The sequence below is a fragment of the Caloenas nicobarica genome, chromosome Z, assembly GCF_036013445.1.
Source record: "Caloenas nicobarica isolate bCalNic1 chromosome Z, bCalNic1.hap1, whole genome shotgun sequence".
Taxonomy (NCBI): domain Eukaryota; kingdom Metazoa; phylum Chordata; class Aves; order Columbiformes; family Columbidae; genus Caloenas; species Caloenas nicobarica.
In genome coordinates, this window is record NC_088284.1 from 73,672,946 (window position 1) to 73,697,304 (window position 24,359).

The 24,359-nt window shown below is 35.9% G+C and overlaps 1 protein-coding gene across 1 annotated transcript in view; it reads right to left on the reverse strand.

The window, feature by feature from the left end:
- Window positions 1–24,359, reverse strand: part of SHOC1 (shortage in chiasmata 1) — a 103,396-nt gene continuing 79,037 nt past the window's right edge. Inside the window, exons 16-30 of the mRNA XM_065656948.1 lie at window positions 23,513–23,689; window positions 19,767–19,874; window positions 17,829–18,016; window positions 12,935–13,007; window positions 11,423–11,492; window positions 10,702–10,880; window positions 10,080–10,185; window positions 8,184–8,295; window positions 7,084–7,205; window positions 6,075–6,168; window positions 4,904–5,035; window positions 4,555–4,704; window positions 3,282–3,453; window positions 2,505–3,062; window positions 1–101 (exon numbers count right to left, since the gene is read on the reverse strand). Coding sequence (XP_065513020.1) covers window positions 1–101; window positions 2,505–3,062; window positions 3,282–3,453; window positions 4,555–4,704; window positions 4,904–5,035; window positions 6,075–6,168; window positions 7,084–7,205; window positions 8,184–8,295; window positions 10,080–10,185; window positions 10,702–10,880; window positions 11,423–11,492; window positions 12,935–13,007; window positions 17,829–18,016; window positions 19,767–19,874; window positions 23,513–23,689 — 2,342 coding nt within the window. The remainder of the gene's footprint in view (window positions 102–2,504; window positions 3,063–3,281; window positions 3,454–4,554; window positions 4,705–4,903; window positions 5,036–6,074; window positions 6,169–7,083; window positions 7,206–8,183; window positions 8,296–10,079; window positions 10,186–10,701; window positions 10,881–11,422; window positions 11,493–12,934; window positions 13,008–17,828; window positions 18,017–19,766; window positions 19,875–23,512; window positions 23,690–24,359) is intronic.

The window sequence follows — 24,359 nt, forward strand, 5'->3', positions numbered from 1 at the left end:
TCAAAAAAATTTGAGACGTGTTTGTCCATCACTTCTTCCAGGGACTCTTTCATATGACAGTCTCTTTTTTTTGAACTCTGGTACTCCCACAAATGCTGAATCTGTAAAAGAAGTGGAAAGAAAATATATGTACGATAAACTTCAAATACAACATGTATGCAGACTTAACTATGTGTTTCTCAGAAGCAACAACAGACTTTAGCTTTAACCAGGATGCTCTAAAAGAAAAGTATCAACTGCTGTAAAATTAAATGTATACAGATTAATATTAACTACTACTTACTACAACTGATCAGTTTTATGCATATTGTCCTGTAATAATAACAGAGGACCTTATACAAAATAAATACATCAACCTTCACTATGCTTAACCACGATATTTCAGTAAAGATATAAATGCTTATTTCTATTTCATTAACATTACACTCGGTACTATTCAGTAGTTGTGAAAGTTAATTCTTTTTAACCGGACACATGTTCATGTTTCTATAAGTTGTTTAAAAAAGCTACTTACATTCTTAAGATTCAAGTATTTTTACAATAAAATATTTGAGTAGTTGCTTATTCAAAATAAGTTACTATAAGAAAATTCTTTTTAGTCTTTACAAAAAGTGTTGTCAGAAAACTTCAACACTGACCTAAAGGTTTCATCTGCTCCTGTGGAAATACTGACTTGCCATATTAGCATTAATTGTTTGTGGTTTAATAAAAGTTTGAACTGAAGCCTAAAGAAATCCTTGAGGGTTCCTAATGTGTCTTTTTAACTTGACCTTGTACACATTTCTTAAACTTGGGATTCCACATTTCTTAAATCTGGCACTTCAGAAGGCTTTCACTGTATTAAGGTGTTCTTTTTCATTAACATGTGCAACTATTTAGTACACTTTTTTTTCCCCCTAGCCAGTGGATAATAAAGTAAAACAAGCCTATCCTTCCCAAATCTAAAGCAAAAATCACTTTTCCTTTTTTTGATTTGATTCATGTTGTTTAAGTACACCTTTACCCTACTGGGCAAGAGTATTACAGATAGCTTATCAGTGGGAGATCACAGTGTTTTCAGAATACTGTAACATATGGTACCAGAAGAATCTCCCCCATCTCTACTGAAACTCTTGTATTTAGAATTTTATACTATCAGTGCCAGTTACAGGTTACTGAAATAATGTTATCTACCCAGTAATACTCCAGGTCTCGATTTTAATCCCAATGGAAGGCCAACAGGTCTGTTAAGAGTTTCTGTATGAACATTGTGATTTATATAGGCTGAAATTTAAAACCAGTTCACCATATCCAATTAAATTCTCCTCTCTTTACTACCATAATTGCCTTAAGCAGCCCATGAAATATAATGGTATCAATTAGTTACTTGTGTTTTCATGAATGAGTCTGGTCTAATTAGTGAAAGCATTTTAATGCTGTGCTGATCTTGCTGTAACACCAAGAGACTTAAGGACAGGCAGCAACAGAGGAAACATAAATTAAATAATCCAAACTAGGAGTTATGCATTTTGTTTAAGAAGCTTAACCTTGTATTTTTAAAGAATGTGGCACTTCACCTATAGGGAAGTGGCAGAATTAAAAAAAATACTACAATATATGATACAGCAATACTTAGCCTGACAGGGACTAGTGATGCTTTCTTACTTTTAAGACTCCATGGATACATATTATGGCTTATAAAAGAGGTCTCAAGCTGACTATTTCTGAGAAAGTAAACCAAGGATAAGAAAATGACCAAAAAAAAAAAAAAGAGAAGCCTGAAGATTTTATACAAGGACTGTACACACCTTCAGGGTAAACAAGGTTTTGAAGTGCACACTATACCATCTATTCGAAGAAATATGCTTTGGAAAGATTTCAAGATGGAGAGTTTAGCCCTGGAGACAGCTAAAAAAATATTCCAAGAATAAGGGAACTGTATGAAACAAACTTAGAAAGTTGTCAGAGTGAAATTCTTACTCCACGAACACCAACAGCAAAATCACAGCCATTAGCAGTATCTAAATTTCACTCTCTGAATTTGCCAAATCTGCTTTTTGTCCTTTAGAGAAAACCTTTTCTTTCTTTAGAGAAAATCTTTTCTTCCCCCTTTTGTCCAAACCTATGTATACAAAATAATCTTTCCCATAACTTTTAAAACAATTCTGTCATATTTATTATGGACATTTCAGGCACTGTCAGAGAGAAGAAGCTGAAGCTTACAATATTGGAGAACTCCACTTTTCAATACTTCAGCAAGGAAAAATAATGGCAGTAACACAATCCTATTTTTTTTTTTTTTAATATTCTTATGCTCAAAACAGAAAAGAGATGTTTAGGAAGATTTTATCATAGAAGAAATATATATGCAAGTAAATTTTTTAGTAAAGGAAACATGAAACTGTCGGGTTGGATTGGATTGAACAACTATTTGAAGAATATACAAAATCTAGTCTTACAGATACTCCTGTGTCCAACTGAGATACAAACAGAATTTCAGAAAATTCTGCTTGCCTTGGACATACCTGTTCTATTTTTCTCATTTGACCGTAAGAATGGTAGATTTTGTTTTCTCTTTCCTTCAGATTCTCTGCCTATTTGGTGAAAATTCAGACTTTGAAGCTCATGTGGGTCAACAAAGAAATTAGAGAGAAAACTATCAGATGCAAAGGAATCACAGGGGCCTGTGGATGAAGAGTCATTCCATGGGGTCTGGTCAATCAGAATTTCTGGGCTCTTGTATGTTGTGTCTTCTAATTCTTCTAGAAAACTCTTAGAGCTCTCCTGAGGTGCATAGTCCCTGAAAGTTGAAAAGAAATCCTCTTTTTCTGAGTGTTTGGAAGAATGATCGGAGCTACAGTGCACCCTGAAAGGCTGTCTTTGAACATGAAGAGAATTCGTAACATCGAGATGAGCAAAATCTTCACAGTCCTTTGGCACAGCAAAGAAATTCTGCTTCCTTCCCATAATTATGTCTGAAGAACAAGATTTCTTTTGCATACAGCTTGGAAGATCAGAGTCAAAAAAACCCTGATGATGATTCAATGGAGGAATTAGGCCTTCAGAATTCATATCAGATGTTCCTGGTAGAGAAAAATTTGAACCGTTATGTTTGGAGAATGAAAACTTAGCTTATTTCTCTACATTTTACAGAAAAACAAGATGAAATTGAGCATTTTAATGCAGTTTGTCTCCTCAGAATAACTGACATTTCCATAATTAGAAGACAAAGATTCTAATACACTAAGATTTTAACTTCTTTTCCAAAGGAAACACATTTTCTTAGTAATACAAGACATTACCTGTGCTGTTTTGTGCCTTACCAAGCAGCTCTAAAGACTGATGATTTTGTTTATAATCTGGACAGAATGTGTTGAAGTTATTCTGGTTTTCTGAGGGTGATGCATCTTTCACTGCTGTTTCTAGTGGAGCAGCAGCATTTACATTGTACGAAGATGTCATGTCACTAAAATGCTGAAACCAAAATACTTGATAATTGAGGATACATGAGGAGTGTGTATAGTACATGTCTACACTGTCAAATTCAAAACTTAAACCAGTTGTTAGGATCCTAAGATGTATAATTTTTTTGGTTACTGGAATGAAAAAAATCTTACCAATACACAGGGAGAGGCATGTACCTGTCTTAAATTTATAAACAGAGTAAGTAATAGCCTGCGTCTTGAAACACAGGAAAATCTCAATGTCTTAATATACTTTATTCTCTTTCAGTAGTCCAGGACTGTAGGAAGTCGTGTCTGCAATGGATTTGCGCATATCATACATCAAAGAGGAATTAAACCGACGAGATTTTTTTCTGTTTTTCTGTCAGTAAACATGGCTTTACACATATACAGTTATTACAATAACACGCACGAGTTGATATTCAGTGCCCAAAGATCTACTGACTTGATCCTTCACCTTAACTGTATGCTTCTGATGTAGAAGCTTGTCCTCCCATTTTCTTGATGGATAAAAACTGTGCATTTTGAAATCTAATTAGCTGAAAATAATCAGTCTACAATTTTCTCAGAGTTGGCCCAACTGAAACAGTAGGACCACACAGTTCTAGCTGCAGAGTGGACACTTCAGTGAATAGAATTCTTAATCTTAACCCCCGGGGCTCTTTCAAATGCTTAGTACTACGAATTTATAAGTGGTGGGTTTATTGTTGTGTGAGAAGAAGGAAGGAAATGAGGAAGGAAAGAAGGGAGGGAAGAAGAGAAGGAGGAAGGGAAAAAGGCCTGGAAATACTTAAATGGAAAACATTTGTTATATTAGGGAAACATATAAGCTTGTATGTCGATACAATATTTGATACGATGAAGCTTGAAGAACTCAAACGAGTATTTTTTCCAGTTAAGGAAATGTTCTAATCATCTTCACAAGAACATGGTGACTTGATAAACTCTGATGAGATTAGCAAGCTCAACATTTTAGATTTGAATTATATGCTAGAGCATATAATTAGTTTTTAAATGATACCCCCAAATATGCATGCAGCATCAGCTAAAAAAAATGCATCGCAATAGTGCAAAAAATATTTATCTAATACATAAATTAATTTTGGCCAACCTTTAAAACTTTTTTTGGAACCTCTGGCAGAAGTTCCTGAAGTTGATCAAAGCTTGCAAGAAACAATGTGTTCAGTGAAGATCTCTTCTTTAACATAACCTGAGCAACCAGAGGGTTGATACATGGAAAAGTAAGCAGGCATTTCTCTGTCTGGAGATGGAAATCAATTTGTTAGATCGATATCTGACAAACTTTCATATATATATATAAAACCAAACTTTACATGTATAATATATAATAATGCTTATCTTAGCAATATACTTTAAGAGAACAACAAAAGAAGCCTAGAACTTTATGAGTAGGAAAAACAGGAAGAAAACAGTATAATTTAATGTAATGATAAGCAAACCTCAGATGGCAAGACAGAAAGCCAGGATTTGTCCAGCCACTCCTGAGGACTGATATTAGATGTTATCAAAATGTTGTCAGCAATCTGACGAATTAGCAGTGCTGCCTCTTCAATCCCTGGTGTAAGAACTACCTAAAAGTGATACATAAAATTTTTGGTTACAACTTATACTAAGGAATGTCTTAATTTGCTCCAGAAGTTAAATGGGAAAGCTTAAAGGTGACCCTGAGCACAACAGCTGGTAACGTGGAATAATTAAACCTGATCCATGCTTACCATGTGGAGGAACTCCAACCTCTGACCACTAGCCTAGCTGCAAATTACACTCCTCATTTATGTAAATCCTATGTAAGTGAAATTAGTTTATCCTGTAGGCCTTTTATATGTGATCAAGTTTATGGGTATGAGTTCCTAATAAAACAGGTAATTTGGAAACACCTAATGTAGTTTAAGAAGATGTATAACACTTCGGAGGTGTAAGAAATTTCCTCGCAGATGACACTGCTGAGTACATGGAATGAAAAAAGCCTTGTTGTCTCTTTAACTTTCCTTTACCCAGTTAAATTTGAAACAAATTTTAATATGAAAATAAGTTTAAAATTGCCTGAAAAGATGTTACTTCATGCAAAAGTGATGTTACTTCATGCAAAAGTAATGTTACAGACATCATCTTGGCAAGCTGAATTAAACTTCTGCCCCATTTTCTAATGCTGCTTATTCTAGATACTGCATTTTCTGACTTATAATGAAAAAGTTAATATATCTTGCCACATAAAAAAATCCCACAGACAAAACCAACCAAACAAAACCATCTAGCTTACACCAGAGAAAATTGCCTTTTTCTTCTACCACATTAGTAACATAACATTAATCTGAAACTTCAAATTACGACATAAACAGAATTAATTCTAATAATTCATAAAATTAAAGGTACGATTTCATTTCTCGACTCCTAGTCATAAAAACACTTCAGCTGCTATTTGATTCAACTTGTACTGCAGGTAATACAGTCTTTTCACTGACTTTGGCAGCACCGAATTAAGCTCCCCTCTCTTATTTTTATAATTTTAAGCTATTACAAGGTTTTGATGCAGAATGCATACTTGATTAGGCACTTTAAAATGTCATACAATGAAGATTAAAACAGAAAGGTTGTTACAAAAAATATTACCTTCACTTCAAAGTCTTCTGACTTCTGTGTAAGTTCAATTAGAGCAGCATAAATTAAGACAAGGTTGAGCAGAGTATCTCCCCTGAGACTGTACCTATAAAAGTGTCATTAGCCCATTAGTATTTAATACACACATGTAATAATACCAAAATGTTTGTTCCATGTGTTAATAAATGTCTGTTTCATTTCTTGGAATTGAGCATACTAGTACAGTTTGAGAATTAATATCTGTGAAAGGAGAACTAGGACACATGAAGTGACTGAGTGCTCCCACAGCAAAGTGAGCCTGGCCTGCAGCAAAAGGATTGGATGGGGGTCAGGCACTGGAGAAAAATTACACAGAGAGGAGAGGTGATGCATGGAAAACTTACCACTTGCTCATAGAAAGAAATCTCACAATAGGTAGTACAGGAATGCTTATAAACTGTATCAACAAAAACTGTGCTTCCATAGCAAAAGGAGAACTACTGATGGGTTAGAAGAACATTTGAAGAGTGTCTCCCTGTTGCAAATTCTATACAGCGAGGCTAACACGGTAATTCATAACCATGTATTTGTAGGGGTTAATTTACTTCAAACACTTATAAAGAATAATTCCAGTGGTTAATATCCTTAGTCTTAAGAAATTTCTGTACCTGTTAATTTGAAATACACCTCATATTAGTATTACCTGCCTCAAATCCTGTTACAACTACCATTTCTTTACCTCTTGTGTAAAACTGAAAACATCCTAACACATAAAAACATCTTTGCTGACTGTTTTTTGGGGGTCCCCAGTGATTACTGATACTTCTATCATTCCACTGAGTTTTTCATGACAACACTGTAACTAAGCAAAAAGTCCAAAGCACACTAGAAATATGAGTTAACAATATTCATATTGTTCTAAATGTGTTCCTACAGGGAAATTCAAAGAACAAAGAGTGTTAGCTTGTTCTAATAAGAAGCTTCCTTTAGTGGTAAGTTTGCTTTAAAAATACCGAGATGACAGAAGAATTTAATAACTTACTCTAAACTCAGTCTTTCTCTGGAATAGAAAATGATCCAACAGCATGTGTATTGGAGTGATAACGCCATCAGCTTCCATATTACATCGTCACAGGATTTATCATAATTTAGTTCTTCCATACCCTACCATAAAATTAATATAAAAAGTAAAAACTAAATAAATATATTACCATGGCTGTCACAAGCTTTTAATGTGCATTGCTGTACTATGCAGAAGTTAGATCAAACAAAAATACAGGTAAATAATAGAGGCATTAAATACACATCTGGTAGTCAGGAAAACTAGGTTGCATTCCCAACTTAAATTTGTTTGACCCTTAAAAGCTGATTCACTTGCTTCATGTCTCTTTTTTGCTTCTGTAAAGAGGAAACACTGCTACTAACTTTTCAGGGTGTTCTTAAGATTTCTGAGAACTTTAATAACGTACAATACTGTTATAAACCTCTGAAGTATTTACTTAACCTATATAAATCATATTATACCTACACTGAATCAAGTACATCGCTAATTGCAGTAGCATTTGCAGTAACATGTAGGAATATCTGTGTTGTGTTTGTAATACTAATTGATTATTTTATTCTTCATCTATCTTTCAGTAGCAGTTTTTCTAGCTGTAAAGTCATCTGTCGCTGCATACCAGAATTTAAATGTTATGCTATTGTCTAAATGATTACTTTTTGCTAAAAGTAAGACATGGTATTCTCCAGGGCAATTCAGATAACTATCTGAAATGGGAGGAATTAACGTGCATACTGATAAGAGCATATAGCCACAGATACATTTAATTCATTATTAAACTATTCCTCTATGTAACCTTGTTTTCAATAATGCATCCTTTAACTAGATTTAATACAATCCAATCTCAGGTCAAATGTTACACTTCTGTGAAAAAATGTAGATACGGACATGACAACATCTTAAACTAGTCAAACTGACACAGAATTTTAGAGTTAATGAATTTGGAAATAATTTGTGTGGTGAAACAATGCATGAATTAAATATTATTATGAGGAAGGAAAGACAGGTTAGAAGGCTGCAGAGATGGTCTACAAGTGACCCAATACATAACAGAATTTGGACATACTAGTTTGATTTTGTACCTGCAGAAAGATAGCAGTACATTCATCTATTGTCAACACAACATATCGATCTGCACTTCCAAAGAGCCTTAAGGAGAAACTACTGCTTCTTTCAATAAAGGTAATGCTGTACCTGAAGAAATCAAATTATTTTATTAAATCTCAGTTAAGTAAAATAAGATTTTCTTAAAATAAATTAATAACATTGATCTCTCAATACAATTTTTAAAGTTGCACGTCTTTTCATATCTTGATCTTTCTCAAATGCTCAAGTTCACTTTAAGACATACGTGAAGAATACACATCAATGTAGCAGCGACTTAATGACACATTACTGGATTAATTAAATTATGTTGCTAACCACACCAAATATGACCTCATATACATCCTCTGACTTCACAAAATAAGATGACATACAGAAACTAAGATAGATAAATCAAGAAAATAGCTACTCCTTTTGTGTAATTAAATGTATATTGCATTTCTTTTCTTCCTTTCATGATTGTGCAGCACAGGGAAACCAAACTGAGTGAAAACTCCCTGACTGCCATTGGTATGATCCCAAATTTTTCTGAGTGAACGAGAAGTGCCAGCAGCAGAGCCTCCTGTTAACAGCTGTGTGAGCAAAGAGTCACTGAATGAACATCACACGCTTGGGGCCTTCAGGGAGTCATGGCTGACTAAGGGGGGAGGTTGACAAGGTACAATCGTCATACTACTTGGCCTCATCCCTAGGAAGCACAAGAGATATAAACCTGAATCTGCCAGCAGTAAGTCTTCTAGAAACTTGGATGGACAGTGTATTCAGACATTAAGAAAAAAGTGACCCTTTCTGAAACGACATAGCTCTTTGCTCACCTATTTAACTACTTCATGAGTTCTAAAAGGAGCTTACGTGAAAATACCATAAAGCATTCCTGGCTATTTAGTTTATGGCCAGGCTGAACAGAGAATTTGAACAGGTCAGAGTTTAAAAGTTTTTGGTTTTGTTTTGTTCTGTGTTGTTTTGTTTTGTTTTTTTTTCCTATTGAACTGTAATTAGAGGCAGTTCAAAAGTGGTTTCATGGCTGACTTGAGAATACAGCAAGGATTAAAACTGGTGTGTCTCTTCAGCAACATGGTGAAATCAAACATCTGTATCTCTGGCACTATGTCTAAGAAATGCTGCTCCTCTGTTCCCGATTTCTTTCTGTTTTCTGTTTCGTTTTGGTTTTTTTTTCCTCCTCATGATAAAAGTTAATTTTATCAGGTATCTATTACTGTGAAGGCAAAACATAATAAAATTATGTCAAAGAAAATAATGCACATATGCAATGATTTATAAAGATGGAATTTTTGTACAGGTTAAAGTGTATTTTAAAGTAAGTGAATATCGGGTCTGAATTTTTCAAACAAAGTAGCTTTTGTTTTTAACTCAGCCACTCCGAAAACCTGTGATGCATCGGAAAAAAGTGACCGTCTTACTGTTTGTTTGTTGGTTTGCTTTGATGTGGTTTTTTTTTAGCATAGTTCTGGTAGTTAAAAACCAAAAAATCTAAAACCGTTTTTTTAAAGAATTAAATGCAAAGTCTACCAAGCACCAAGAAGCCCTAATGCAAAAAGATGTCTTGGGATAATATTACAATTTTCAGGGAAAAGCAGAAAATCAAAAAAATTGTTTTGATTAAAAGTGCCAGCTCATAATTAAAACGAATTGCCCAATTTCATTCTGGTTCACATCTGTGTGTATCTATAGAATTAAGTTATCAACTTCAGCAGAAAAATCATCTTTGTCTCTTAAAATGCTACCAGTGTAATTGCAGTAATGTACATGATAGCTAAGTAGATGGCTGCTACATGATATAGTAGGACAAGATACACATCCTGGAAAGCTGAAAATAAATATTCAATAAGATTAAATAGGTTATTTTCACTGACTTAGATTCCAGAAGTTGAAGGATATCCGGCATATTAAGAAGACCTTCAGTTGTCAGAAATACATACGGAATCTGTACCTCCAGAAGACAGGAACCACAGTGATTCCCTGAAACATTTTGTATATGTAAGATAACAGTTTCATAAGAAAAAAAACTAAAGATACATTTAGGAATTTAAATAGTCATATCTTTTAAAAACGCAGTTTTATTCATCCCCACTAAGATGCCACCATTATATGCCTTTAAAAAAAATAAATTCATCTGAATCTCTTTGAAATTAAGCTTTGATTTATATTCCTTTAGATCTACAGCAACATTCCCTTTGCATGAGGAAGGGTGGATACAGCTTGTAGTAACTGTAAACAACCTGTGAACTTGGCATAAGTCTTTTATAAACCAACATTTACTACTACATCCTGGCCAAAACTAGGCTCACACCCTAAGAAAAACACCTTCCTGTCTTGCTGTACAGATAAACCAGCTCTGTTTGCTTAGCTTTAGCCTTCATAATTTACTTATAATTCTCTTCCACAGGCATATGAATATAGCATTTTAGGGAACAGAAAATGCTTTGCTTTCATATGCCAGCCCTATTGTTCATTACAATCCTGGAGAGCACTTACCCATTTTTAATGTTTCTGGAAGGGTGGTCTTAAAAGTCATGTAAGTTACATTCAAGTTTTTGCACAGATTTTTCCAGCAAGAATTTTCAGAATAATCATATTCCATTACTAATGAGAAGTGTGTCCAAGGGAAGTCAGCTCTGATTTGCTGATTATGTACAATGATACAGGAATATCTACTAAGGCTTAAAAAACCAAAAAACAACAACAACAAAAATTAAGTTCAGGTAGAATTACCCTCAGAACAAAAGAAACACATTTTTACTTTGAAGAATTATCACTGTTTAAGTCTGTTTATCAAAAAGTATTTACCCTTCCTGAATTTAAAACTGTAATTTCTTTAACAGTTAATTGAAAAATTAAAAGCTGTACTTCCACCCTTCCAATTACCTAACTGAAGTATTAATATTTTCCTACAATGTCATATTTTGTCATTATTTCTCTTACATCCTTCCCTTCACCTTTTTCTAAAACTTGCAAAACAAAATTAAAAGTTAAAAACATGCAATTTCATGTTTTCTAAAAATTCATCTGAGCCTCACAACTAAGCATTTTACTACGGTGTGGACAAAATTCTCCCCTCCCAGAATGGAATAGATCCATATTCTGAAATTTTTACTTAGGACTGGAAAGTCACATGGAAATGAGCAAAAGTAATGAGTTTCACTGATGTTAGTCCTGAGTAAAGACCTTGTTCTCAAGAATCAATAATTTAACTTACCTGCTTATGATATCTTTACAACCTAAAAACGTTCCTTTTTTCTCAGAGTTCAAATCCATAGCTTTTAAACCTGCATAAAAAAATTAAAGCCTCTATCAAAAAAATGAGCCTCTGTATGAATCAATGCACAGTGATAAGAAACAGACGTGGAACAGCACAGGATATCAAAATTTTATGTATCACATTGTTTGTCTTGATGGAGTCCTACACAATTTCAGTTTGTATTCCACTGGAGGGGTATAATTATTTCATTATACTTCAAACTTCAATTTTTGGACCCAAGAAACAAGTCATATGAAAAAGTTAAATGTCTCACAAACTCACAACTCGATTACCATGAAATGAAAAATTAAAGGCTAGTACAAAAGGAAGCATATTTGCCATTTTATCATTTATATTCCTCTACACTTTCAGTACACTTCAAGTTTTACAAGTATGACTGGAAGATGTAGCTAAAAAGGGATATTTGTACAACACATATGTGTCTCTTCAAAAGTTTAGTTAGTTGGACCCGTGTTTGCATCCACGTGCTAAGATCTTCAAACAAATAAAATACTTTTCATTGAATATTATTATTAGTAAAAGCATTGCGAGAATGCCTCCTCCCTTCCAAAACATTTTAAAAGACAAGCTTTCTTCTTTTGAGACCATGGGAAATCTAACTTTATTTTTAAAGGCAAACGAACACCACAATACATGACAGTGTTATAAAGTTCAAGCAAGGAGGAGTTACAAAAAAGAGTTTTAAAAAGCAATATGAAAGGAATCAGTGATTTGCTCTATAACACAAGTACAGGCTGAAATAACAATCTTCCTGAAACACATTTGTTTTACCAGCTGAATCTGCAACACTGAACAAGCTTGTGCAAAAATTACACATATAAAATGACAGATTGATGAAAATGTTTCTCATACCATTGAGGGGCCAGGATACTGGAAGCAGTATTATTTTTTCCTTGAGTTTAATAGATTGCTACAGCTTATGCTTACATATTTAGCAAATTAGCAAACAAGATCAGCAACAGAAGGCTAAGAGAAATCATGATGTCTACCTAACTGCTCATTTAAGGTTTTATGCTAGGGACCGTAGTTAAGACTTAAATTCTAACTGCTCTTAGTAAGCTCACAAGTAAGAGAACTTCAGATCACCCATCAGCTAAAAACAGTGAGGCAATCTGACCAAGACAACCAATGCAATAATTAGGCAATGAGCAGCCCACATCTCCTTTCTGTTCTATTAAGTAAATCTTTGACTTGACAGATGAACTACCATTCTCTTGCAGAAGAAAACATCATACTGCAATTCTTACTCAGGGGAAAATAAAATTACAAGAAAAAAAAGGCTAATGGAAGAGTTAGGAAACAGAAAACAGTGAGAAAAGTATATAGAAAAGTTCCTGATGAGGAGAAAATGGGGAACCATCTGCAAAAAGTATACAAATGGGAATGCAGCAAAGCACAGAATACCAGCCACTTTTTCTTTCAAAAGTACACATAAAAATAATTATTTACCTTCTACTCTAGATAAAGCGTGAATTAGGGCAGCCTTTTCTCTCTCAGAGTCCATCCTTGTTATGATTAGTATCTGGAAGAAGACAAGGAAAAGAAACTCTAGGCCGGTAAAAAAAATGTTCTTTCAGCCTGAACACATATTTCTCTCTCTCTCCTTTGTACAGAAAGCCCAAGACTGACTAAGCGGGTAGCAAAAATGGGAAACTCAGAGTTTCCCAGAATAACAATCACAGAATCATAGAATATCTCAGGTTGGAAGGGACCCATAAGGATCATTGAGTCCAACTACCTACTCCTTGCAGGACTACCTAAACATAAACAAAGAGCGTTGTCAATATACTCCTTGACCTGTGACAGGTTTGGTTCCGTGACCACTTCCCTGGGGAGGCTGTTCCAGTGCTCCACCTCCCACTCAGTGAAGAACCTTTTCCTAATGTCAAATCTGAACTCTCCCTGATGCACCTTCCTCTCAGCTGCTCCCTGTAAGGAAGCTGAAGACTGCCATGAGGCCGCTCTTCAGCCTTCTCCAAGCTGGTCAAGCCAAGTAACCTCAACCACTCCTTGTCTTTCCCTTGAGGCCTTTTGCCATGTTGGTCACCCTCCTCTGGACACTCTCCAGCAGCTTTATACCCTTTTTATCCTGTGTCCCCAGCCCTGCACACAGTGCTCTAGGTGAGGCCGCACCAGTGCAAAGCAGAGCGGGACAATCCCCTCCCTGCCTGGCTGGCTGGCCATGCTGTGCTGGATGCACCCAGGACACAATTGGCCTTCTTGGCGATGAGGGCACGCTGTTGGCTCATCTTCAAGTTGCCATCAACCCAAACCCCCTGGATCTCTTTCCATGGGGCTGCTCTCCAGCCTCTCATCCCTCAATTTATATTTCTATCCGGGATTACTCCATCCCAGGTGGAGAATCTGGTACTTGCTCTTATTAAATTTTATACAGTTGGTGATTGCCCAGCTCTCTAGTCTATCCAGATCTCTCTGTAAGGTCTCTCTACCCTCAAAGGAGTCCACAGCTCCTCCTACAGTATCATCAGCAAACTTGTTTGATGTACATTTGACTCTTGCATCCTGATCATTTATAAAAACTTTAAAAAGCACTGGCCCTAGAGCTGACCCCTGGTGAACTTCCCTGCTGACTGGCTACCAGCCTGACAAAACCCCATTTACCACAACCCTTTGAGCCCGAGCCATCAGCCAATTGCTCACTCAACATATTGTGGACTTGTCCAGCTGTGTGCTGGACAGGTTATCCAGGAGGATACTGTGAGAGACAATATCAAAAGCTTTAATAAAACCCAAACCCATTCACTGGTTTCCCTTGGTCAGCTAGATGGGTGACCTTGCCACAAAGGGAAATGAAGCTGGTTAAGCAAGACTTTCTCCTTGTGAACCCACGCTGGCTGTGACCAATGACCACGTTGTCTTTCAGGTGTTTTTCAGTAATTCCCAGAATAACCTTCTCCATAATTTTACCAGGCACTGAAGTGAGATTGACAGGCCTGTAATTCCCAGGTTCTTCCTTCTTTCTCCTCTTGAAAATTGAAAGTCTTTTGTCAGCTTCTAGTCAACTGGGACCTCTCTAGACCCCAAAGGCCATTAAAAAAAAATGGAGAAAAGTCCCACGATGACATCGGCCACCTTTTTCAGGACCTTGGGATGAAGCCCATTGCGGCCCATAGATTTATGCACACCCAGCTGGGGCAGCAAGTCTCAGATAAGTTCAGGGTTAGCTGGGAGTTTATAATTCCTTCAGTCGCAGTTTTCCAACACAGGGATCCAGGGATCCCAGGCCCAGCATTGGTGTTGAAGACAGAGGAGAAAAAAGTAATGTCTGTTACGTCTACGTCCCTATTTGTGAGCTGACTGACCTTGTCAAGCAACAGGCCAATGTTAAGTCCGATTCTCCTTTTGCTGTCAACATTTTTTTTAAAATTTTTGTTGTCCTTCACAGTGCTGGACACCCTGAACTCTAATTGAACTTTGGCCACATGAATTTTCTCCCTATAGTGGCAAACACCATCTCTGTCATCTTTCCATTTTGCCTGTCCTTACTTCCAACATCCCTACACTTCACTTTTCTGCCTAAGTTCTAGAAGAAGGTCCCTGCTCAAGCCAAGCTGGCCTTCTGCTCTGCTTGCTTGACTTCCAACACTTTGGAATTGTCTCCTCTTGTGCTTGTAAGAGATGACTCTTAAAAAGCGAACAGCATTCCTGCGCCTGAATACCTTCAAAAGCAGATTCCCAAGGGACTTAACTAACTAGCTCCTTCAGCAGCTCCAAGTCTGCTCTACACAGATCCAGGGCTGAAGTTTTGCTGGAGGTTTTTCTCCTATCACCAACAATTTGAAACTCAGTGCACGATTACAAGAGTTGGAGAAACAACATTATAGAAGACATCAGTATTGGAATTCAGTTTTATGAACAAAGCTGTCCTGGAACAAATCTTAAACTGGAATATTTGATTCAATGTAAAAATGCTATTTAAAGATGTTATCTGAAGACATTATATCACATTATTACTGTTGCATCAGACAGATTATCACTGTCACATTAGAGGCATTATCCCTATAGAGGCAAAACTTAAACTGAACATATTTAGAATTCAGCCTGCAAGACGGTGATGTACTTAAGGGAGGAGGTAGCTACTACATGTACTGCTGAACTAATTAGAAAGATTTTCCAGACCACAGATGGAGAACACTGACATGTTCCTGCCAGAGATCGCTTTTCTCCAAGACTCATCAAAACTGATTAAGATGAAAATACTGAAAAGGATTTGAGTTTAACGAACCAACAGTTTTAAAAAGAATCACTACCAGAGAAGGTGTTTGCTTTGTCCATAATTTCAACTGATACAAACTGAACTTGTGCTACACAATCAAAGTATGTAAAGAAGAATACGTACACATATACGGGATTTACATTATACTTTCAGATAGGATTATCTCTGAACCTTTATGCCATTGTATACACACTTTTCATGGTGCTCACAAGATAAGACTTTTAAGGAGGCACATGGCATTGTCCAACTACTAAGACTACAGATGCAAGATAATTATATATGTAAATCCTAATAGTGTGTTAGATCTTGTTAGAAAACAACTTCTGGATATCAGTCAGGCTGACAAGTTTAAGGCTGATTTCCATTTCCATATGTTGGTGTACAAAAAGCCACCTGACAATCCACTGGTTCCTTTCAAAGCAGTTTTGGACAACTGCATTTTAAAATGCAGACTTGCTGTTTCACACAGGATACATCGGAGAAGCCATTACAAGTTGCTGTGACCTAGCTGACATTTTTAGTCATGTTTGATCTAAATCGTGAGTACAAAAGATAATGAAACAAAAAGTAAAGTTCAGTTTATGCTATTCCATCAGCAACTCACTGCTTACAAAGGAAACATGCCATTATAATCCTGCAATTTTGGCTAATAAAAGGATAACCGGATTATCATACTTCACATCATATCAACTGGTGCTGATGAGATGTGACAGAACAGGAACTAGCTTATTCAATATAAGTTTTACTTCTTATTATGACTGTAATACTCCTTCTGCCTATTCTGGTTCATTGAAACCTGTCTCTGAATGTTAGGGAAGAGTAAACAGTCGTATAATTATGAATAAAATAATATATATCCTTACATTGCATGGGTATGTGTGCATGACCTTAAGTCAAGCAAGGAAGTCAAAATTCAGGACAGTTTTAGTTAAAATTTTAAAAAGTCACATCCAGTGGAGTTCAGAAGAAAAGCAAAGCTGCCACTCAGCTGACATTAAGATGACAAAGTTGTTAGATGTCTCCTAGTATTGCATAATCCTAGTATCACAAAGCAAAATGTGTTACTCTTAAGAACGCGAAAATTATGCTGAAATCAGCTTAGAAGGTCTACTGAAGGACAGACATCAAGACAAGCAATAGCATTTTGTTTTGTTTGGTTCATGTCCATTTTAAATTCTACAAGGATCTATAATAAGCTATCATATTTTTCTTCTCAGGAAAATTTAATCAAAAGATGTTCAGAGCTCTTAGTGCAACTCTTAAGAAAAACAAAAGAAAAAGAAAGCTCCAGGAAGAGACGTATGGAAAGAAATTAAAATAAATGAAAGTAAGCTTGAAGATCTGTCTTTTTTGGCTGTGTGTTCAGCAGCATAAATTCTATTTCAAACAGTCAGGATGCTTAAAAAAACTATGTATTTTATCTCTTCTGTTTCACTACGTGATAAGTATTCTGTAAATTAATAATAAATATTCTGCAAAGGAAAATGGTGTTTTGCACTGCATGGTATCACCCAAAATATTCACATATCCAGAAAAAAAAATCTTTGGATAACTTGAGTCTCCTTCACAACTCTAACCTTCATGCCATAACTACCACCTATTTGCTTCTTCCATAATGCCAGGAGATTGGCCTGAGACGTGGGTTAAGCAGAGGTCATCTATGGATAACAATACCCAAGTGTTCCATGGTGCATGTGCTCTGAGCCACACTGAGCAAGTGCACAATCCTGAATAGTGCTATGATTCTCTTCACACCAGAAGTCTGAGGCCTTCAAATAAAAGACTACGATATAATTTTCGCTAAGGGATGGGATACAATATACTTACTGGGAAACAAAACCACTCGCAACATGATGAAGACCGAGCAATGTTAAAACTCATACGCATGTTATTTCAGTCATGCAACAAGGGGACATTCAATCAAACAGAAACTGCTCCCGATATAGGTCTTAAACTTTGTTACCCTTATTTAATAGATACTGTGAGATGGAAAGGTAATTACGAGACTTTCTTCCATAAACCAACCCTTGTTGAAAGACGGTTTTATAATATTCATATACTTCAGAGAAGTTTTGTTTGCTTAGAGAAATTATTTATATTGTTAACCTTAACACTGTGCTCCTCTCCACAACTTGGCATCCAATTTAACATTTGACACTGAAGCTCTGTTATTTTGGGATTTGTTTCGTGCTTTTTCTGGCTGCTGTACTGTACAATCTTCAACTGCCTCCAGATGTTATTCAAACAGGATTCTAAGATGTTTTTATAGATATCTTTTGCTTTGGACAAATAAACTGTTAATAAAGCAACAAAAGAAGTGATTGCAGTGACAAAAGATAATTGCTAAGGTTTATGCTTAACCTACAAATATATTTAAAATTTATATGAAGGTATCTCACACAAAAAAGATGAACATTTAATGGGTCGTGAATATGGACAGATACTATTAGTACTGATCAGGTAAATAAGTGACCTTTATAAAACTGGTACTGTATTATCTGCTATATCACTCCAGCTAGAATTACAGAACATTGCATTCTGTAGCTGGATATACCAGTAGGAGCACCATTATATTTAGCTAATCCACACAATTTATAATAAATAACAACTTTATTTATATTCCCATTGTCAAAAGCTTTACTTGTCCTGTGTTTTCACCACTCTTCATATTATCCCAACTGTTTCTCGACTCTGAATGATAGCTTTTGTATATAAATGGTGAACAATGCTGGGGGTATTTGAAAATGCATAAAGAAAAAATACATGTAAGACAACTATGTGATAAATCACACAGCATAGCACATGACGACAATAGTGAGGTTTACAGGGCCTACTTAGTATCCGGCTCAATTTTCTAAGTTTTTTCCAGATTCTTTTTACTTCTGCTGTTTCCTATGTGAGATGTTGCTGGGATCTGGAAGGACAGGTGCTGTGTAATTCTGAAATATTATCTAGGAGTGCTTTTGCTACAATAGAACAGGGGAGGAAGAACTGCTCATTTGTCTGCCTCCCATCCTCCTATGCTGTTTATAGTAACTGTAGAAAAGAGTTCTACTTAAAATTCTAATTATGTATTCATTCCATATTTTTCTTCCTACTTTTTCATTGCTAGAAATATGTAAGTGAATACAAAATCATTTATTTTCCCCACAGTTCAGTTTACAGCAGACGTTTTCCATTTTACTTCAATTTTAAGGAAACATCCTCCATCAAGGGATAATTTGTGGTGACTGATGTTAGATGCTCTGAACCACTTTATCTCCTATACAGACAGAGGGATCCTCACTTTCCTAGGGCATTCATAAAAGCTGACTTCAGCTCCCTATGAATCTATTCTGATAGACCTATCTGAAAATTCACAATACACAATTATGGGAACTCAACAAGCATGGCATTATCATTTGGGGCATAAAATTGGGTTATGACAAATTTTCATATTCCAAATCTGAGCAGCATAAGACCAGAAAAGCTCAAAAAAAAAGCTTCTCTGTAAGTCCAGTGCTAAGAATTGGACTGTAACTTCAAACTCCCTGACTCATGATACGTTAGATAATACTTCAGATTTTGCTTAAAATGTCCTCGGTTTTAATACCTCATTTCCAAGGAGCCTAAGAATATTTTTAAGTGGAAAGTGTTCCACACTCACAAGAGGTGGATTGTGAATAACAAAGGACCTGACATCTTTGCATGTTTCTCAGTTTCCACACAGAGATTCTAATGAAAATTTGTCATTCTGAGGTACAAGACAACATTGTATACATGGAAGTACATATGAATCTTTCTTCAGCAAATCCATGTAACATAAACAGTGGTATATATAGTCATTATATGAGCATATACACTACTGAAGCACACTCTGCAGTGAATTAATTTCTAATGATGGAACAGAGATAAGGAAGCAAAGGGGGTTGAATATCCTACTGAAGCTATGCTGGAGCTATGCTGATGGCAAACAATCACAGCCTACAAACAAGAAGGATGGACTGCAGAACACACACAAAGCATTCGGTTTATGGCTATCATTACTCACTACTAAAAACAAACCTAGTGCTGTGTCCAAGCCACACGTTAACAGAAGATCTCGAATTGTCACCAGCAGGTGCACCAGAGCAGCATGTCTGAACAGCATGATCTCCTTCTCATCTATTTTACCTTTACAAATAAAAGACACAGGTGTGGTCTGTATAAAACTTCAGAAATCACACTATACATATGTAATCAATTTAAAAGATCCTGGTATCTCAGAATTTTGGTGAATAGCTTATGATCTAGCGTAACTTTTCCCATGTCATCCAACCCAGAGCAAGTGGCACACAGGGAAGTGGTTTTGAAAGGTGTGTAGGGATAGATGGTGCTTGCTGGAGCAGGGGATAACAGTTCCCCTGGATTTGCCATTAAATGTACACTGCCTTACTGATTTTAGTGAGACGATCTTTAAATATTAATGGAAACTGATAAATTTCCCATCTTTTGGTCCATCATACCAGCCCAGCTGTTCACATTACTATTTCCTCATCCGACTAGTCAAGTCACTAAATTTACCAATAGCACTGTAACTCCATTTAACCCATTTTCCAAACATTTTAGAACTCTTTCCAATGAATCAAAATGGCAGATTATGCACTAATCAATAAGCCATTTTAAAGTAGTGATAACCTCAAATGGAGCTTTTCACAGAAGCTTTTCAACTAATTTTAGACTATAACAGCCACATTCTTTATGGCAAATGATTTGGACTCAGCTAGTCTTCACACATATCATGAGAAAAATTCCTATTGTCTTCCAGTAATGACCCATGTAGACTCTTAACTTCTGATATTACCTTCCCCAAACCTAACTAACTGCTCCTGATGAGAATCTTAACCCTGTTTGAGAAGGTAAATTTGGAGGCCATTTGCTGCTTCTTGGACCCACAGAGTAAATCAAACAATTGATGGGCTACCTATTCTGTATTATGTATCCATTTTGAATAAATCTTCAAGGACTTGACTGAACAGGAAGGAATTACTAGACTGAAGATGGAAAGCCTTTTTGGAAATTCCATACAGGGAGTGGTGTAGTTCATTATCTTAAGAAAGGAAATATGTGACTAGTGCAGAGTAAGTGGACTTAATAATAAAATACTTCGAGATGCTAAAAATGGATGAAGAAGATAATTAGAGAATAGATGACTACAGCTGATCAAGGAATTACTAAAAAAATGCAATCTACAAGAAAAATACTAGATAGCTCTGTGTACTGGGATCAACATAGCTTTTAATTCAAAAAGACAAGTGAAGCACTTAGGAAGGAAAAATCAAACTCAGGAACACAGCATTCAGAAGGATTATTTGGAAGCAGCATGGAAGACAAAGATATTACCACTACTTTGTTTCAAGACAGAAAGTGGCTGTTCATCTCTGTCAGTGAAGGTGCTGAAACTGAGGGACTATGTCCAGCTCTTGACACCACTCACCACAAAAACTCAGCGAGGAGCACAGGTCATTTAGAAACAAAGCAAGACAGTAAGTACAGCCTTTCAGCACTTAAAATGGGCCTATATGAAAGACGGGGACAGACTTTTTAGTAGGGCCTGTTGCGACAGGACAAGGGGTTTTAAACTAAAGGAGAGGAGATGCAGGCTGGACACAAGGAGGAAATTTTTTACAATGAGGGTTAAGAAATGTTGCAACAGGTTGCCCAGAGAGGTGGTGAATGCCCCATCCCTGGAGACATCCCAGGCCAGGCTGGACGGGGCTCTGAGCAACCTGATCTGGGTGAAGATGTCCCTGCTCATGGCAGGGGGTTGGACTAGATGAGCTTTGAAGGTCCCTTCCAACCCAAACCATTCTATGATTCTTTGATTTTATGACCAAAAAATGGAGCATTTGGTGATATTTGGTGCAGAAAGAAAACACCATCAGAGGAATAATAATCTTCTAACAGATCAACACCATTGTAGTAAGTGATTGTTTTCTATGTTCACTGGAGGATTAATAAGAAAATACATCAGCATACTCTGGCGTAAATTGGAATGAGATCAGATATTGCGGATCTATTTAAAACCAGGAAGGCAATAAATGAGTGAAGTAATTTACCAGGGAAGTTTTAAAATCTTCTATACAGTTAGAGAAATATTCATTACTAATGGACCAGGTATGCTAGAGTCTTCCTTGTTTCAATGGACCTTCCATCAAGAAAATTATCTCCTGCTTCTGTAGTTGTGAACAAAATGCAAGACTTCCCTCGCGCTTTTCTCTCTTTTCAGTGCAGGCTACAGTAGCTAAAACAACCTGACCTTTTTCGGTATTTTATACCAAGAGCAAAAAGTTTTTATCGCTTTCCTTGAGCTGTAGTCCAAAGACTCATCTATTTCATAGGTGAATTTTGTGTTCAACAACAGTTATTTTTGTATAACAAGGGATGGGTATATATTCCCTATTCCTCAGAAAACATTTGCCCTTAAAAGGAAGGTCCAAGAGATGACTATTTGCCTCTTTAGTATTTCAGCCATTAAACATTTTCATTTATTTCATTGCTGTAATTTTAGCAATTGGTAATATACTGCACAGCCAATCTACAAATAAAGAAGGCCCTGAAATTAGAATAAGCACGTCACTTGGCCCAGCTTCTACTTTCAGATACATTTCTACAGCATGTAAACTGCATTTGAAAGGATTTAAGGTTTCTTAAAATAATCTTGAATTAAAATACAGACTCTTACATATTTTTGTCTTGATCTTTAAGAACAGTGTAGCTGTTCTCTCCATAATTTCCTCAGCAATGTTTTCCTTTCTGTGATTCACTGATACAGATATAGATACCGAGTTTCTTCCTAATGTTTGTGAGGGTGGTATTGCTTTTTTGTAAGCTCCCTCAAATTAAGAGAACCCTGCTACTGGCAATTTTAACATGGTAATTCTATAGATCACAGGCTGTCATTACGCAGAGACCACTACATTTTTTTTTGTGTTTGCCTTCTCTCTCATTTGTAATTTATCAATAGTTTTATTTTGAGAAAAATACATTAAGCACAGAAAGTAATAAAGTTTAGATAGCTAGAGTTTATTGCACAACTTGTGACATCATAATAGAAAAACTTGGCAGGTAGTAGACAACCTAGCATCTTATCTTTACAACCCGTTCTCAACTATGAGCAGTACAACTCAAAAAATAATCCAAAATACCCAATAGCTTTCTAAATCTTCCTCAAACACAGCCTGTATTTTGCTGTAAGGTTTTCCTGCCCCTCTCTTCATATATATCCAAAAATCTTTGTAAGGGATCACTAATCTTGCTGGCTTTTTCTTTAATTTTTCTGGTTCTATAGGGTTTTCACATATCAGATAGAAGAGGAATAAAGTCAGAAAGAAAACAAATCAATATTTTTTTTTTCTGCTCGTTTCAAATGTAGGCTTAGCATTTTTCGTCATGCAGGTGTGACAAGCAATAGCTACTAAAAGGAGAGCAACAACAAAAATACATAGACAGATTTAATTTTAAAATCTAACCTGAAATAAATAATTTAAACATTGTTTCATACAGAAGCAACATTTCTGAAGCATGTCTAAAATATTTTTAAATTAAATCAGATTAGAGTATTTTTATATTGAAATATTGAGGTTAATAAACATAATGCTGAAGAATTAGGTAGCATTATTTTGAAAATAAAAGAGGAAATCAATCACTGTAACTCTACCAGATAAACTGCTGAAAGTTTTACCATTTATTTGTCAAACGTCTTGAACCTTATGTCATCCATTAAACCCATATTGATATTGAAGATTAAAAAAATTTTTTTAAAGACGTACCTTCTTTAAAACAATCACATATCGCTTTCTCTTGCTGTTTTAAGAAAAACCTTGTGTGGTCAAATTTAAGGCTGCTAAAGCTCCAGTTTACAGAAGCAAGTATACCCAGATGTGTCAGATCTTTTAGAACAGGAGTGGCTGCTTCTTCCAAGAGGCAGTATGCCTGGCATTGGCTTTCTGGATAGCACAATAAACAAAACATATTAGTAAAGTTTGGTTTCATATATGACTAGTGGACAAGACTATTCAAAAGACCTGACAAAACACAAAGCACACTCTCTTCTTCATGAAAGCTATAACATTAAAACAATTGCTTGCCAGTGAGCCTCCTGGGTGGTAGAATTAAGCTGCTCCTCACAGTAGGCAACCGTGTTATTCCATGCATTTCATAAAGTCATCAAACTCCATAATGAAAAGTTAGGATTTTTTACTCCTGTGATTCCCACTAACACTGTACTATTATTCAATTGTTCTACAGCCTTCTTCTACTTTGTAGTCTAAAGTTAGACTTAGTCCCTTTATATTGACTTGTTACTATAACTTCAACAGCCCTTCTCCTTCCCTGGTATTTAATTTCTAATGTCTTTGTCTGGAAAGGCTAAACAAGCCAATCTGTTGGTCTCTTTCTTTTTCATACTAACAGCTTTTAATAGCTTCTGGGTGGCTGTTTGACAATTGTCTCCAAATCACAACTGAATTTCTTGCTGTTAGCATCCATGACAGAGCTGTCAATTGCTGGATGAGTTGAAAGTGATGTCCTATTCCTCAAGCAAGGTGAAACTCCTTCCTAACCATTTTAAAAAATGATAGTTGAATTGGTCATATTAACAAGATCAGAACTCTGCAA